Genomic DNA, 17,901 nt, shown 5'->3' with positions numbered 1-17,901 from the left:
TGCAAATTCATCAATTAGGATTACAAATAGCAACATTGTCCCCAACTATTGCCCCTCCTAAATAACATTCTTGAGACTCACAGAGGCATTCCTGGGAAACCCAAAGTGCGATAATAACAAGATAATAATAATACTGAAAGTGTGACGCGACGAGCCTACCTTGGCCGACATTGTCCCATTGGCCAGGCAGCCCGGCCGTTTTCCATCCACAGTAAAGAACGGCTGCAGGGAAGGTGGCGCAGTTGGGCACGAGAAGAGTGAGCCCGCCATGGAGGTTGGTGTGAACATGGGCAGAGTGTGCTTTAGGACCTGGGCAGCGGAAAGCAGTGGAAAGAGTACGGCAGAGGGAGAAGCCAGGAGAAACAGAGGGAGAGTTAAGAGTGAAGGGCAGGAGCATTTGCAGGGTGAAAGTGTTTTACAAAATTTGGAACATGAAGATTGAATAGAGAGGTATGAGGTGACAACGAGTGAGGAATGTGTAGGAGAGGGGACAAGGGAGGATGACGAAGGAATAAGTGAGGTTAAGGAGAAGGGACGGAGGAGTAGGTTAAGGAGAAGGGACGGAGGAGTAGAATGAGACCAAGAAGAAGACGAAGATGTGAAGGAATGGATTTGAAGGTCAGATAAAAAAGGGAGAATTTTGAATGACAAATGTGCATAGGGTGCACAGGAAAGACGAACACATTGGTTAACAGCAAGGCCACAAACGTGATGATGAAACATAGTGACGAATTTGTGTTAAAATTTTAGGGCAATTACGATAATCATTCTACCACGATTGGCAACATGACTGCCATCGGTTGTGACAAATTCAAATCGGATGACCACAGAAGATCACATTTACATTCTCACTGCGTTTTCTTTCACTCTTTCACAATAAGAGTTTAAATGCCATACGACATTCGTAGGCCAACTGTCAACAGTCAGCAAATGCATGCTGTATGTACAATGCATTCTGGAAGATAACAATTTCATTGTAAGGGACTGGAGCGACTTTTTCTCTTCATTTTTTTTATGCAGCAGGGTTGGCTGCTCATTACCATATTATCGCATCATCTAAAGCCAACGTATAAGAACGAGTATCTCCAGAAGATAAGAAAAGTTTTATCTTTCATGAGTGGCTGCTCGCTTATGTTCAGCTCAAACATCAAATTAAGTAAAAAAAAAATTGTTTCACATTTACGATTCAGTCCGTTCAGGCATTTAGTGCAAGCTGGCAACGTGAGTTGTCACGGCAGGGAGACAAAGGCCCCTGCCATGAGCACTGCTGCAGCTGATCATGGAGATGGCTGATGCCATTATGCCCATTTGAGCTTGAAGATGCTCCGACTTGGCACAACAACATGAGATGCACTGCAAGCAGATTGTACTCGTTTCTCCCGCACCCGCAACCCCATCCTGTCGTAGACACTGTCATTGAGATACAGAGTCCAACACAAGCCCTTTGCTCTTCCCATGAGTTTGGGAGCGGGATTGGCTTTGCGCAACAAAGCTACTCAGACCAACCCCAACATCTCCTTAACCACCCCCACCTGTTCTTCCATCACCATAGCTATACCACCCACTTTTAATAACCCCACTCATTACCTCAACCACCATCATCTTATGTACAAGTTTTTAATTGTCGTAAAACGCCTTGTAATAAAGTGCTATATAAATATATATCGCCTGATATACAGGAGGTCGTGGGTTCGATCTCAACCGTGACGCCTGTATATTTGGAGTTTGCATGTTCTCCCCATGGTCGCGTGGATTTTTCTCCGGGTCCTCCGGTTTTTCCCACCATATTGAGAAACAGGCATTTAGAATATTTAATTGCTATACACTTCCACATAATAAGCCACTTCGTTGAGCTATCATTTGTGGCCAGGTTGCTTCAGAAAAAGAGCTATATAGCTCAGTGGGCCTTACCTGGTTAAATATATAAACAGTTTATGGTTTTAGTTAAGTTCATATAACAACAAATCAACTTTGCTGCTGTGACAGGTTGCGTCATCCATGTCGCTTAATGCGAGGTAGAAGGAACAACACTTTTGTGAAATCAAATTAAGCAGCATTCTTGTGAAGTATTTTAAAACAACTCGTCCACAAAAGGGCCATGTCCATTAAAGGACACTTAACACACAGCCCGCATAATTGTTTGTTTAAAGCGATCAGACTTATGATTTAACCCAGGACACCTTTACGAGTAAGACCATGCATCTTGACAGGGTTTATTTCAATCCCCTGGCGAAAATAAACGTCTATGGTGGGCCTTAACGAGCTGCTGCTGCTGCTGCTCGTTACCTTGGACTGGTGCTGGCGACTGGAGGAGGAGTGGAAGAGAAGTCCGTCCTGTGGGCTGGCTGCCTTGTGAGCCATGCCCTGTGCGCCAGCCGCTCCAGGATGGCCCTGGGCTTGTCCTGCCATGTGGCCCTGTGTGAAGCCATCGGCCATCTGCTTAAGGCTCTGCGACAGGACGAGATAAATCGTTGAACTTGGGCAATTCAGACACTCCAGCAATGTTAAAATAATTCGTCAGCCTTACTTCGGCATTCAGTGGCGTTATTGATACGTTTGTAGCGGTTAAACAGAAGGCCCTTTTGAATTGGTAAGTACATCTGTCTGTTAGTTTAATTTTTCTAAATAATGTCTGCCCTATTTCACCACCTGCTGACAAGCTGATGAGTGTAATGTTGTTGGTAAAGTGGCTTAAGATCATAAAAAAACCTCTTGAGTGCACATGATCTACACTCGTGTGTAGTTTACACTCGTGTGTAACCTACACTCGTGTGTGTGTAACCTAGACTAAATCTCATCACCGCTCTCCGTCCGTTGCCCCACATGGCATAACACAGCACTTGCTCGAGTTACTGCAAGGATTTTCATAAAACTCTTAAGTTTAATAAAGGCATTCATTGAAATGATTAAAATCTCAGTGCTATTTTACAGTCTCCTGTTTAACAGGCTGTACATTATTCGGTTTGATGTCCATTTAAACTCATTATTCTGTAGGCGATACAAGATAGGATCAGAGGTCCAATTCATATCTTTGCAAATTAAAAGTACCCTAAACAAGCAGCACAGCACATATATCTATAAATAAATAAGGAGAGCCTGACCCAAAATGCTCTACATTATGGAAAATATCATGACAATTTTAGGACAGCTTGGGTAAACCTGATTTAAACATTTTTAAACCGTTTTTAATTTTACCAGGTAAGGCCCACTGAGCTATATAGCTTTTTTCAGAAGCGACCTGGCCACAAATGATAGCTCAACTTAGTGGCTTATCACGTGGAACTTTATTTCACCAAAATACTCAAAACACATGTTTCTAAATGTGGAGGGAAAAATCAGGGGACCCGGATAAAAATCCACGCGACCACGGGGAGAAAATGCAAACTCCAAATATACAGTAGGCGTCAATGGTTGGGATGGAACCCACGACCTCCTGTATACCAGACGAGGTATTTAACACCTCGCCACCGTGGCACCAATACAAATGTTTGATGGTGTGGATCCCACACCATCAAACGTTCCTTTGCCCCCCCTCCAAAATTCACTCTCCTAGGCCAGGGGTCGGCAACCAAAATAACAAGGGTCATTTTTTCTGAATGCGGTAAAAAAAAAAACAATATTTCAAGAGCCACAGTGCACGTGTAAACGAGACTCATGCGGCTCCGGAACCACAGGTTGCCAAACCCTTGCCAACCCCTTTTCCGAGGCAGTGCATCATACTTCGCAGTGAGTGGCATGCCACTGTTATGGTGCCCCCCCTCCCGCCCCCACACAACACCTCTACTGCCCCCCCCCCCCACATCCGAGAGCAGCCGCGGCTGGGCCCGCTCTGAGTGCTGAAGTACCACCACCCTACCAACCTGCACATGAACTTCACCAGCAGTCAACATGCAAGGCTTGGACGGGGAGGCCGAGAGCTCCCTCTGCTGCGTGTGGGACGGGGAGGAGTCGCCGCTCGCCTGGGCGGCGCCGGCCATTCCGAGGGACAGCCCCGCCGGGCCGTGCTGGGGGCTGCCGTGCACCTGGCTGCGCTGCATGTGGCCGCTCTGAATCTGGTTGTGCTGCAGCATCTCCAGAGCTTTGTACGGAGGGGCCGTGTGGCTCAGCAGCATATTTTTGGGTGAAGAAGAGAGGGCGGAGTCACTGTGACTGTGAGTCAACTGCTGCCCATTGCTGCACGATCCAAACTGTGCGCAGCTCATAAATGGTGTCTCTTGCTTTATCGCAAAAATCTGCTGCTGCTGCTTCTGATGCTGCTGCTGATGCTGCTGTTGTTGTTGTTGCTGCTGCTGCTGCTGCCCCTTTCCGGGACTGGACTGTTGAAGCTGCAGGTGAATCATCGGGGGAGCAGCGATGTGCGATAGCTGTTGTTTTGCCGTGGCACATCCATGACCCTGGAGCCCAGCTGTATCAAGATGCTTTGTGGAGGAGTTAGTGCTGTGACCACCATCACAAAAATTATGTGAGGCTGAGCCAGGTGCTGCGGAGCTGGGCTGAGTAGTATGTTTCTCGCGCTCGATCTGCATGCGGATCTCCTCTAGCTGCCGCTGCTCCTGCTCTATCATCCGCGTCAGCTCTTCGATCTTGCGCTGCTTTTCCAGCAGCATCTTGTCCTTTTCATCCACGTCCACCTTGACGGCAGAAGCTAAGACGGATCCATTGCTGGAGGCGATGGCCTGCCCCCCTCCTCCTTCCTTTTCCCCACCGCCAAAACCACTGGCAGTCATCGCGCCGCCATCTTCGTCCATTTCGGTCTTGGCGATCAGAGGCGGAGAGCACAGATGCAGCGACGAGGCCATGCTGTTTGCCGCCTGCGGAGACATTGGGTAGTCGGAGAAAGGGTCTGCAAAGCTGCCGAAGTCTGTGCTCATCAGGCTCTGCTCGGAGACGGCCGGAGAGATGGGTGGCGTGCTTCCGCTGCCGCCGCAGTAATTCCCCCCCGCGCCCATTATCTCTGGCGAGAAGCCGGCACTGCCGCCACTGCTGCTGCCACTGAGGCCACTGCGGCTGCTGTTGGTCGCAGGGGAGGTGGCGACGGTGGCGCTGCTGAGGAAGCACTGCGAGAGGCCGTCCCCTGCCATGCTGGAGAGCGTCACGACTGCGGGGATGCCGGACGAGCCTGACGTGGACGGAGCGATGTAGTTCGGGTCCTGGAAGGGTCTCAAGCGCTCCACCAGCGTAGGCTTGGTGCCAGAAACGGGCAGCCCTCGGGATTTCAGCTCCTGCCGTAGCTCCGACACCTAATGTGGAGGGGAGTTTGCATGAATTTTACCAAGAAGCTGTTCCCAACTGTACGCTGGTTACTGTTTGTGCGCTTCAGTGAAGTTCAGGTATATATACATGCAGGGAATTAAGGGAGCGCAGTTGGGCAACTGCATTTGTAATCTCGAACCAAATTGCAACACAGCTGGAAAATTACCTATTAGCAAATAGAATGCATCCAATAAAACTTGTATTTATCAGTGGTTGAAATGTCTTTTACCCAATTATACAAATATACTATCCTTTCCCCCCCCAGAATCATTCGTAATTATTTTGGTGGATGACATGTGGTATGGCTCTAGCAACAATGGGTATAAAAAACATCAGCTTTGCTCAACAGAGTATGGCACTTTTCACACTCGTGTTAATATATCTACTCAATGGCATGAGGAGTTGGGAGTCAAAATAAAAAGCTCAGTGCGATATCTGTTGTGAAATGCGATATGGCTCGAGGGCCATTCTGGGTTCTCATTTGGATGGAGACTGTAAAAGCACCATGCTCCGGATGAAAGCAGCAAATCACCTTGAGCTCTTCCAGGTTGGATGGCAGAAGGCCGGGTTTTGCCGGCTGTGATGGTGCCGGGCTGGGCGTGTGCGTGTGTCGAGGAGGAGCCGACGAGAGGGACGGCATCGATGACAGCGAGGAAATGGAGCCGCTCATGCTGGTGCCCAGCCCTCTCTGCTCTAGCGTGCAACCGTTCATCATCGCGTCACACCTGCAGGCGTCACGGTGGCGAGATGTTAACTACCTCGCCTGGTATACAGGAGGTTGCGAGTTGGATCCTGACCCTGACGCCTGAATATTTGGAATTTGCATATTCTCCCTGTGATGGCGTGGATTTTTTTTTTATCTGGTTCCTCCGGTTTTTCCCTCCACATTTAGAAACATGCGTTTAGAGTGTTTGGCTGCTATAATTTCCCACTTGATAAGCCACTTCACTGGGCTATCATTTGTGGCCAGGTCGCTTCTGAAGAAGAGCTTTACAGCTCAGCAGGCCTTGCCTGCTAAAGTAAAATAACATTGGCAGCGAGGGAGGTGGACGTGGCAGGAATGAGATTTTGATTGGCTAAGAGATGCGTCAACTGTTGGGGGGGGGGGATGTTGGGAGAAGCTGTAGCACAGTGGTTCATGCACTGTGCTGTGAACAAATAGATCCTGAGTTTGATTACCAGCCACGGTTGGAATCAGTGATATCTAAACTAGTTCTGGGCTGTCCACCACCCCACCCTGACCCTCTGCTCCCCCACCTTCCACCACTACTCCCTTCACCAACCTGCACTGGCCAGAGTGGGGAAGTTTTGTTAAACAATCCCCATGACCAATATGGTATGCGGAGGCCTTCATCCAGCAGTAGATTGACAAAGGGATGGAAATAATAATAATACGTATAAGATAACGATCATGCAAGAATTTCAGTAGAGGAATGCCAAATCTAACTAAACTGTTTGTGCATAAAAATAATTACGTTTCAGTTTTGGCTTACAAACTATAATGCTTATTTCCAGTAAATGGTTATGGTTTTTGTTTCAATTCCACGGTAAATAATATATGAATGATGTTACTGTTTTGCAGCTATATTTTGCACAAGTGGACGATTATTCAATATAAGCTTGACAATTATTATCTAAACCCACAATTCAATACAGCAAATATTGCATGGGTGCGTGGCAAATTTCATTGCTGCACAGAACTTCGGGGGCAGTTAAAAGTTCTTCTTAAAATTCTCAAGAGAGATGAGAAAAGCAAGCCGTGTTCCTTAACGTTGAAAATAATACTGCAGAATGTCCGTGAGTTTTACTTTTAGAGCAAAGGATCACACCACACTTAAGGGTCTGCGGATAAGTTGACTCCAGACCGACAAACAATGCCCATGGCTCATAAAGCAAAGTGGATTGACAGCACGCAAAAGGTCAGTAAAGAAACTGTAAATAAGACCATGTATAAATAACAGCAGCTTTGAAGCCACAACAACAATGGGACTCATTGCTCTTGCATTATTTTTTATAGCACTTAAAAGTCGGTTATAGGTCACACTTGGCAGGTCACAAATTGTAGATGCCTTAAACACCATCTGAATATGACATGAGTAAAACACGATACTCATGCAATCAGGACTTGCATTATGCCCGGCCCACATAAACAAAATTAACAAACAGTCGCTGAATAACAAAGCTTAAAATTGGGGTATAGTGACAAAATCAGGATAAATCAATAGCAGAAAAAAATCAACAGGTAATCTGCTCAGCCAATCCAAATCTCCTCCTGTCCACAAATGGGTAAAACCACTGCAATATACATATATATAAAAATACTAAATGGTTGCAAAAACCTGCACACCAACAGTCACAGCTGTGGTGCGCAGCGGAGTTTTACTTTGGCGGGGCGGGCAGGATGGCTTGATAGTTGTAGTGCTGCTGCTGCTGGTGGCTCATGATCTGCAGCTGTAAGAAGAGCTGCTGTTGCTGCAGCAAGCGAGAGTACGCCACGTCCATGGGGGGCGCTGCCTTCTCCAGCTTCTGGTCGGGTGGGATGTACTGATGGTACTTGAGCTTGCGAACCTTCGGCTTGGGGTCTTTGGACTTTTTGCGGCTCTTGCTGTCAGAGCCCGGCTTGCCCTGGCTCTGCTGAGCGGGTGAAGCACACGGTAGCAGACACAGGGCCGCGGCGTTCAGTGCGTGCAGCTACAGCCAAGAGAGTACGGCACGTGTTAAAATGGAAACAAATACGAGAGGGTTGAATTCTGGTTTGATGAATGGGCTCTGCCAGCCACCCGCCCTCCCGTAGATGCTCAGGGATCCATCCGAGAATGCCCTGGGACTTGTTGGTGCAGCCCTGGCTAACCCTGGGGTTCGTTGCTGGTGCGGGATGGTAAAGGTGAGAAAGCACAGATGTTGGAGCGTAGTACAGTTCAACATTTTCCTGCACTCCCCTTTGTTGATGATGCAAGTTGAGCCATTACAATGACGAGTGAAACAAAACAGAACCAACTTTGCTGGCAGTGGGAAGGTCACCGCCTGTCTCTGAGTAATTGCTTTTGGGACGAAGTACTGAGCTCGTGGCACCATTGAGAGACGTGTGGAGCAAGTAGCAGCACATGGTGATCTTTACTTATTGAACGTGTGGCACCACTGACTCACACGCAGACTCAGCAGCAGGCGATGGACCAAAATTGTTGAACACTTGGCACATTTGGAATTAGGACCAGCGACACGGAATAAAACATTTTAACGTAAAAATGCAATGCACGAATAAGACTCACGTATGGAAATGTACTTACTTTAATGAGCGTGGGCATGGACTTGCTCGGAGTGGTCATCTGCCCAGGGGACGACTGGTTGTGGTTGACTGCTGGCTGGGGTACAGGTGGAGGAAGCGGAGGCGGAGGTGGTGGTGGTGGTGGCGGCGGCGGCGGCAGCTGCTGTGGTGCCATGACAGCAGCCGGGGGCTTTGATGTCTCCACTGAGCTTGGCAGCAGTGGCAGGTACTAGAGGGATACAACGTGAGGTGACCACTCATCCTTCAACAACGTTCCGGTTCAGACAACACAACTACCGTATTATCTGGATTATAAGACGCACTCCCATCCCCACCAACCTTGTGCCAGGTGTTAATAAAGTTATTCGAAGCTGGTCTCACAAACTCACAGCTATCAGATTACAGGAAGCACCCCACAAACTTTTGCTTTAAAATACAGGGGAAAAACTTCTTTTTTATAATCCGGAGAAAAGGGCATGTGCAGATATACAGTATTAAATATACTCAACTTTGTCAGATATTCTGACAAATCACACAAGTTCACATGCCATACGTTTACAACTAGCAGGACTGCTTGCTGTATTAAATTAAAACCAGAACATTGAATGGAAAATGTTTATTTCCTGTCAACCAAATTTATCTTAAAAACTTGACCATTTACCACACCGCTTGATATTTAATAAGCATAGATATCTGTCCAGATGATTTAATTAACCTATGTAATTGTAAAAAACAAGTTTAAAGTGTGATAATGTAGAGTTCATGGTTAATCAGTGGCATACATTTATTGAAATTGTCGAGTTAAATTAAATGTCGGCATGAAGCAGGCATGCTCAAAAACATACCCGCATACTTAGATTTGCCTGGCTTAAGTATACAACACTTCACACGCGTGTGTTTATATTTATGTGTTTACATTTTCTTGAAGGGAAATATATTCTACTTACAGATCCAGTTTATTTTCCTCACAGCCATCAAAGTGCTCATGAATGTCATCATTAAAAGCACTATATGTTGCATGTCGCTGTGTGGAATGTGCATTAGCTGGAACATTTAGTAACGTGTACATTGGGGAGAAAAAAAGCAAGGACTGCTAAAATGCAAAAAGAAAAGTTTACTGATGAAGTTCAAGCACGACCTAAAGTGAACTCTGGTAATTCTTAATGAGACGAACTGTTGAACAACTTGTTAAAATGGACAAGAAATATGTTTAAAGCGTTTCATTTTAGAATTTAGAAAACCTTAAAGATTGATTAATAATTGATGTATTGGGTCAGATCGCAGCGTGATGTACAACACACCGTCCGTGTGTGTTACACCCTCCCTCGCCTTTACACAGCCAAATAAATAAAGACGTAACGTGAACAAACGCGGCGATTCATACAGAAATCAACTTCTATCGTGGCGCGTGCCGTGCCAATGAACTCAAGAGGGGCGGTCGTGACCGTTGCATACGGCGGCAATAACATCACCAATCGCTGCCGTCGCCTCGACCGCTTCCTGCATGGCGACGCACGCGTGTGCGTCTCCATGCAAGCGTCACGCTCACCTGTATGGTCGCGGAGGCGATGGGCGACAGCGACTCGGGGAGCTTGTGCTCCGGAGGAGAGGGCACCGAGGACGCCTGCGACTCCTGCGAGGCTGGCTGCTCCGGGGACGGCGCGTCGCTGCTGTCATCGTCGGCGTACGAGAAGATGTCTGACGTCTTTGGGTACTGCACCTGACCGACTGCCACGTGGAGATGCAATTCAAACTATGGTTATTATTGTGGCTACTACTACTGCTACTACGACGACGACGTATTGATTTGTACGTGTACGCGTAGAGCCCTTTTGGTGAATTCACGACCGGATAGCGGCCTCCCACCACATTGTGTGGGATATCCGAGCAGAGAAGCGCAGCACGACAAAATATTTTGTCGAACTGGCCCCTGCTGCCCACAGCGTAGCATAGCCTCATGTAGTCTGTGACAACCTTGGGTGCACGGTGATCATCCATCCAAGCAGTATCCGAGGATGAACCCTGCTTAGCTTCTGAGATAAGACATAGGGTGCATCTCGGGTGATTGGGTCACAAGCAATGATGGTAATCCCATCACAAAAGCAGTTGAGCTTGCAGATATATTTAAAGCAGACCTATGGTGTGGAGTTTCAGCATGGAGTTCCTATGTGATGCAGTGTGGACATGCCTGCACTAAAAATAACCACACGCGACTCCTCCCTTGCTCAAGGGATGCTTCCCAAGCACAGGGCGCACTCATTCCCTCTTTATGTCTCCCACCCACTACCACTGAGCTCATCGAGCAACTGCTAAGCAAACTTCTGCACATCTACAACATATTGCAGATGAGGCACAATGCTTGCCACATAACGAGAAGCGTGCACATTATGGGGGTGTGCCCTCAATGAGCGCACAGTTAACCGAGGTGCACATGGGGCACGCGTGCACGTTGAGAGGTCACCCGCACGTGCGAGCGTTTTTTTATTTCATCTGCCCCCGTGTATCTGGTGCTGGCGGCTATGCTGCACGTGGCCTCTGACACAGCACTGTGGAGGTGAGAGATGGTGCAACACGCAGATTCGTGAAACTCCTCTACGAGTGGGCATTGAGATTGCCACCTGTTGGTTTGATAGAAGTAGTACTACAGCAAGTGGACGAATTCCCATCCACCCATCTATATTGCATCTGTACAGGGATTGTGTGTGACCCACCGCCTCCCACCCCACAGGCATGGGTTTTCTATTTTAGATCAAACAATAATTAAATTTTACCAGGTAAGACCCATTGAGCTATATAGCTCTTTTTCTTAAGTGACCTGGCCACAAAAGTGATTCAAAAACACCCCCCCCCCATGCTCCCACTTTTCATGCGAATGCAGGAAGATATGCAGTCGGGGGGTAAGCAAATTACAAGTAGGGAGGATGGGTCATTTAAGCACGGTGTAAGATTGCTCTTTTTCCATGAGCTGCGCCAAAATGTAGCACTCTGCCATACTTACATGGCCCCGCACCAAACTAAACAATAAAAAATGTATTTGACCAGGTAAGGCCCACTGAGCTACAAAGCTCTTTTTCAGAAGCGACTTGGCCACAAATGACAGCTCAACAAAGTGGCTTATCAAGAAGGACATTTCTAGCAGGGAAATACCCTAAACACATGTTTCTGAATGCGGAGGGAAAAACCGGAGGACACCGAGTAAAAATCCACGCGACTACGGGGAGAGCATTCAATCTCCAAACATACAGGCGTCAGGGTCAGGATGGAACCCACAATGTTCTGTACACCAGGCGAGGTAGTTAACATCTCGTCACTGTGGCACCCCCTTTTCTCTGGGTACTCTCGTTTTCCTCCTTCCACATGCATAAACACTCTTTAATGGATTTGGCAAAATATTGCAATATAGGACCACAGAGCAGTTTTGGCTGCCTTTGCAACTACCTTTGGTTTCTCGTGCAAAAGACATACACGTACAGAATTCGACATCATTTTGAGACAAAATTTTCATGGATGACGCTATATTCATCTGTTGAAATATATTATTATGTATCTGATGCAATGTGGATTTCACACCAGGAAGATAGACTTTCCTGTTTTGCAATGTCCTGGTCTTTCAGCGGTTTTAGCACACACAGTTGGGACTGTTGTCACAGAGCAATGGTTTAACTATACTAAGCGATCTGCAAATAACAAAAACGGCTGCTAATATTTCCCATGCGACAACAAGATCGTGCCTAATATTTACATAATAAAGTTCAATGCATTTCAACGTACATGAGCTGATCTCCCCCCAATATCAACGGCTGACGGTCGCGAGACAAATTAGCGCCGGGAAATGAGCAAGTGGCACAGAGCACGCACGCATATGGGCTGTGCGTAATTCACCCTTTTATATTTCTATTTCGTACATGTATGCACACGTACGTCATCGGAACAAAATCGGAAGGTAAAAATAAAATAACTTTATTGGTACCGTGGCTTCCATAAGCCCAAGTGGGAGGGTGTGTAGCACAGTTTGGCGCCAGCTATCATAAGAGTGCGGTTGTGTCGCTACAGTTCTCTATGGTGAGTATGTCTTTGAAAACGGCGCTATGCCTCTGAATAAAATTAACGCTAACCGCTTGCGCGTCCCGCGATTCAGCGGTGAACGGGGCCCCCACCTTGCAACCCGCAGACGTCTCGAAACGGGAAAGGATCAATGGCAAATGTGCAGCGGCAGTGACCTTTGATGGCCTCCTTGAGGGTTGAGTCCACTGGGAGGATGTTCTTTTCAACCAGCTCCATGGGCCCCGGGCGCTGGGCGATCTTCTCGTTGAGATCGTCGGCGAGTCGCGCTCGCTTGAGCTTCATCTGCGTGGCCTGCAGCGAAGGCTCGGCCGAGGTATCTGCGCACGACAAGAGACCAGCAACACGAAAGCTCGCCACGAGCGCTTCATCACTCATGCCTCTTGGGCCAGAGATTGCGTAGCCTGACCCAAACGCTAGCCATCGTACAGTATTCCCTGGTTATTCATAAACTTGCTATCCGCGAATCCCATCCGGAACTCTACATGACTACATCAACAGAGAGAGAAAGTGATGAAGTAATGAGATAAAGTGATGAGAGACAATGTAATGCGAGAAAGTGATGAGATAATTTACGTTTAATACTTTATTTATTTTTATTTACTTTGTTTATTATAACAAACTAGCTCTTTTGCCCATCCAAGGACGGGTGTATATTGCAGTAAATCTGAAATATTCAAGAGAAAAATTATTCAGCTCATGATTATTAATGAGGGGGTTTGCCCGATGTGGAGTGAGAGTGACGTCACCCATTAATGGTTGTGGAGGGGTGCGGTATGTGAAGTGACGTCACCCGCTCATGATTATTAATGAGGGGAGGGGTGCGGCATGTGGAGTGCGCGACCTTCTTGTGCGCGAGTGTAAATTTCCACGCGGCATGAATATTAATGAAGGGGGGGGGGCCTCTTTTGCAGTGACGTCACGTACAGATGTAGCACTGTGCTGAGTATATTTATTTTTTACATGCTTTTTATTAACTCACTTTGTCTGTTGTATCCTCCAATATTGTAACTAATTTTTTACCCACTTCCCAATGTGGTATCGACTGCAAACTTGGCATACTTATGTCATACTGATGACAATACTATATTCTATCATTAAATATAAAAAATATATATATTTTTTAAACATTATTTTTTATATGTTATGTTTCGGCTTGGGTCTAATTGTCCACGCTCAACTGACGTTGGCTGTAAATGACCACGGCCCCTCACGTTGTGGCAAGCTTCGGGGCCACTTCCTGGAGTCATCGAGTTCTTCCATTACTAATACGGTACATTTCATTAAAGCGTGTTTTTTAAAATATTATTTACCGGCACTTTCTGTTAAGAAACATCATATTTGAAGCGACTTTGTGTAATAAATTCTTTAAATCAGCTCGACCTTCCTCTGCGTTAGTGAAAAATCCACCCACTCCTGAATATTAATGAGGGGGGGTGGGCCTCATGTGGAGTGATGTCACGTGAAGGGGTGGGCCTCATGTGGAGTGACGTCACGCCAGGGGGGGTGGGCCTCATGTGGAGTGACGTCACGTGTGGGACATTCTTGGCTCATGATATTAGTAATTCTGTTGTGATAATTGTCATGTATGTATTTAATAGTTTATTAATATTACTTAAGGTAATTCATTGTTAGGCCAATATCATTATCTGCTAAATTAGCTTTTCACGAGCATCTCTGGAACGTACCCCTGGCAAATAACGAGGGGATACTGCAATAGCGGCTCATCGTTGTGCTAAATAGGCAGGCCCTCTATTCGCAAAACGGAGCACCGGGGAATACGTTCAGTAGTTATACAGCACTCACTCACATTCATAAACATGAACGGGTCACACAGTGAAGCCGCTAATGATGTCCCTCTCAAAATACACAACACTCTTATTATTTAGATTGTGCTGCTTTTCATTCATGTTAGTTTATGTTTGTTGTTTTATGTAAGAAATGTATTCAGCCAGCCAGATTTTGCTGTAGAGTGCACTCAATAAGCAATAGGAAGGTTAAAGGTGTTTCATAAACTTTTCCATTAAAAGAAAAAGAAACCTAAAAGCCTGTTTTTCTACCGAGGTCCTTAAGCAAGACAATATTTCATTTGAAGGGGAAACCAAACAAATTCTACGTAGCATACCCAATTTGTAATTTTTACAAAAAATATTACTATACCAATGATAGATATTCTACACAATACAGAATATTCACTGCCTTGCCTCTTGCTTTTTGTGTTTCATTACTGGTTACTGCAATGACAAAGATCTCCCATATAGCCTTAACAAAGTGTTGGAGCAAGTGCTGTTACTGAGCAACTTATTAGGGCCGTTGCAACCTATTAAGGGCTATAGCTGGGCTCATGGCACAGCGTGAGGCCCGCTGCAGCAGCATCTAATCCCCTCTGCCAAGTCGTGATGTGACTACATCAACTAATTTTGTGCATGACATTGATCGTGATGTGTTTAATTTATCAGATGCCACCCCAGCCTTGTTTTGTTTTTCATGTTAAACGAACACAGGCGGCCGCAGGAGGACAGGCGACATTACGATCCCCCGATCAGCAGCTCACACACCTTCCAGGATGTGCATCTTCACCAGCTCGGCACGCTCCGGCCTGCTTCGGATTTTGTGCTTTAGGTAGTCCTCGGTCTGTGTGACACACACACACGAGTCGCATGTCGTTAAGTAACGCGAGCCAAACGTCATCGGGTAAACCGGTAAATAATTCACAACCCTCTGTCAGTTATGGGCAGGGGCCGGCAACTTGTGGCTCCGCAGCCGCATGCGGCTCTTCAAAGGCTGATTATAAGGATCACCGTCTTGAATTCACACTAGGCCTCGGCAAGGTAAGGTAAAAACAACGAGCCTACCTTCACCCTACCTTTTACCTTACCACAATACAATAATTCTACCCTACCTTTTACCCTTCAGCAGGTAAGGTAAAAGGTAAAAAGCAACGAGCCTACCTTTACCCTACCTTTTAGCCTTACCCCATACAAATTACCCGATCACAGGGTAATTACTGGGGTACTACACATGAAAAGGTTTATAATAGGTAAATTCTAGGTAGTGCTTTATTCATATAGAATACTCTCGATTATTCCAATTTTACACGCTTTCTTTAAACTCACTCTGTTGTTGTTGTCATTGTTGTACCTTCAAATCTTGTAACTCAATTTTAACCCACTTCTCAATGTGGTTTCGACTTCGAACTCGGTATACTTGTCATACTGATGACAATACTATATTCTATCATTAAAAATAAAATAAAAATATTTTTAAACATTATTTTTTATATGGTATGTTTCGGCTTGGGTCTAATTGTCCACCATCAACTGGCGTTGGCTGTAATTGGCCACGGTCCACTTATGTTGTGGCGAGCTTTGGGGCCACTTCCTGGAGTCGTGGAGTTCTGCCATTACTCGTAGATTTCATAACAGTGTGTTTTTAAAAAAGTTGTGTTTAAAAATATTACTTATTAAATGGAGGCCACGGACTGCGCCACGGACTGCGCCACGGAGCTTTTAGCGGTAAACAAGGCACCGTATTTACCGGGTAATACTTCGCGCTACCTTTACCCTACCGGGTAATTCTTCCGAGCTACCTTTACCCTACCCTTTACCTTACCCCTTGGCATGTCGACACCTTTACCCTTTTACCCGGTAAAAAGGGTAAATTACCTTACCTTGCCGAGGCCTAATTCACACGCATTGCGGCTCTTGAAATAAGAGGATTTTTTTATGCCGGATAAAAAACATGGTTCTTCTTGTTATTTTGGTTTGCCAACCCCAGGAAATGGGGGATTGTTTAACCTTGATTCACCACAGTAGCCAGGGTGGGCTGGTGAAGTAAGGGGGAGCAAGACAAGTTCGAACATCACTTGCCACAGACGTTAGCTGTGGCTGGGTATCAAACATGGGCTACTGTGTACGTAGCGCAGTGCACGTGTTTATTTCGGCAACATGGGGTCAATCATAATGACCACAGGTATATTAAGATTCACCCAGCTAGCGATTATGTCATGATTTGAATCAAGAATCGTATCTCACGTCTCAGTTGAACGATGTCGTTTGCATTGTTTCTTGTTTATTCCGTGTCATTTGCACCGTTTCCTTTACTGTGTTCTAATACAAGGAGAGGAGACAACTCACCCTTGCGCGCTCCAGGCTTTTCCGCTGCTCGTGAAATGCAGCCGGACTCTTCAACGCTGCAAGAAAATAACAGTCACGTGACGCACATCGACAAACAACAGCAACCAGACAGCCTGAAAAATGGGGCGAAACAAAACATTTTTCTACGAATGCCAAAACCATAATTTGTAAACATTCTGAGTAACGTGCAGGTCGTTTTTCAGCATTGGGACGTTTGGCCAAAACAAGTGACATTGAACATTGTATTTTTTCCAGCTTGAACTGCATTTCAAAAGGGTACTATAATGAGCGCGTGAATGCTCATCACAACTTGATGGATGCACGCATAGATGTGTCGAATGTGCAGGAAATAGTGAGCAGGTATGGGTGCGAGCCACACGCCGTAAACGTCGCAGCGAGTTGGGCAGCTCAATATGCTCGTCTCGTCACCCCCCCCCCCCCCACTGAGCCGTCATGGCGAGCACTCGTATTCGGCCATGTGCCAACGCCAGGGGATCATGACCAGGTTGTTGCACGTTATATTGGTCAGAGGGAACCATCTGTGAAAAAGAGCTTCATAGCTCACAGATTCCTGCAGTCTAAATAAAGATTCTGATTCTGTACGCAACATCCATTAGCCGTGACAACAAGTGGCCTCACCTGCCATTACCTACGTAATGGCAGGTGAGGCCACTACGTAATGGCAGTCCCGCAAGCAGCCATGACGGCTGCTCGCAGAAGCCATGATGTATGTGGGTACGCTGAACTTCTTCCGCACCGTACGTAGCCAACAGTCCTAATCGGAGGTGCGGGGGAAGGACAACAAACTAAACACAAATAGCAGTTGATGCTTAAACCGTGTGTTGGACAGTCAGATCAGAGAGCAATGCGGTAGTGGACGTGGCAGCCGAAGTAGCAGCAGTAGTGGCAGGGAGTGAAGGTGGCAGAGGCTTTGGGGGAACCAGGCCCTCAGCGCGTAGTGGCCACCTCAGGAGGCCTCGCTGAACACCTCTGCGCGCCCTCCCCGATTCCCTTACCTCCAAACTCCAAACGATCCAAAATGCTACAGCAAGACTCCCTTGCCCACATTCAGGAGACAAAAGTGCCCCCATCCTGGCTCTCGCCCCACTGGCTTCCCAATCCGATGCCGAGTCCTCCCCATTAAGATCACCCTCGCCATTATCGGAATCTCCGTGAACTCGACCT

The 17,901-nt window shown here is 46.6% G+C and overlaps 1 protein-coding gene across 7 annotated transcripts in view; it reads right to left on the bottom strand.

Annotated features, from left to right (window-relative positions):
• LOC116955398 (myocardin-related transcription factor B-like) overlaps positions 1-17,901 on the bottom strand; it is an 87,925-nt gene that overhangs the window by 16,482 nt on the left and 53,542 nt on the right. For 6 of the 7 annotated variants that reach the window (XM_032976496.2, XM_076075049.1, XM_032976479.2 and 3 more), the window contains 10 exons: positions 16,717-16,772; positions 15,139-15,214; positions 12,739-12,900; positions 10,068-10,246; positions 8,541-8,747; positions 7,637-7,887; positions 5,786-5,978; positions 3,861-5,240; positions 2,287-2,448; positions 160-309 (listed from right to left, as the gene is read on the bottom strand). In XM_032976496.2, coding sequence (XP_032832387.2) covers positions 160-309; positions 2,287-2,448; positions 3,861-5,240; positions 5,786-5,978; positions 7,637-7,887; positions 8,541-8,747; positions 10,068-10,246; positions 12,739-12,900; positions 15,139-15,214; positions 16,717-16,772 — 2,816 coding nt within the window. The remainder of the gene's footprint in view (positions 1-159; positions 310-2,286; positions 2,449-3,860; positions 5,241-5,785; positions 5,979-7,636; positions 7,888-8,540; positions 8,748-10,067; positions 10,247-12,738; positions 12,901-15,138; positions 15,215-16,716; positions 16,773-17,901) is intronic. The other variant, XM_032976464.2, reaches the window with a different exon arrangement.

This window comes from Petromyzon marinus, chromosome 3, assembly GCF_048934315.1.
Source record: "Petromyzon marinus isolate PM22_M1 ecotype Great Lakes invasive population chromosome 3, UKy_Petmar_22M1.pri1.0, whole genome shotgun sequence".
Lineage (NCBI taxonomy): Eukaryota > Metazoa > Chordata > Hyperoartia > Petromyzontiformes > Petromyzontidae > Petromyzon > Petromyzon marinus.
The sequence above is the reverse complement of the archived record's forward strand: the minus strand, read 5'-3'. Positions and strand labels throughout refer to the sequence as shown.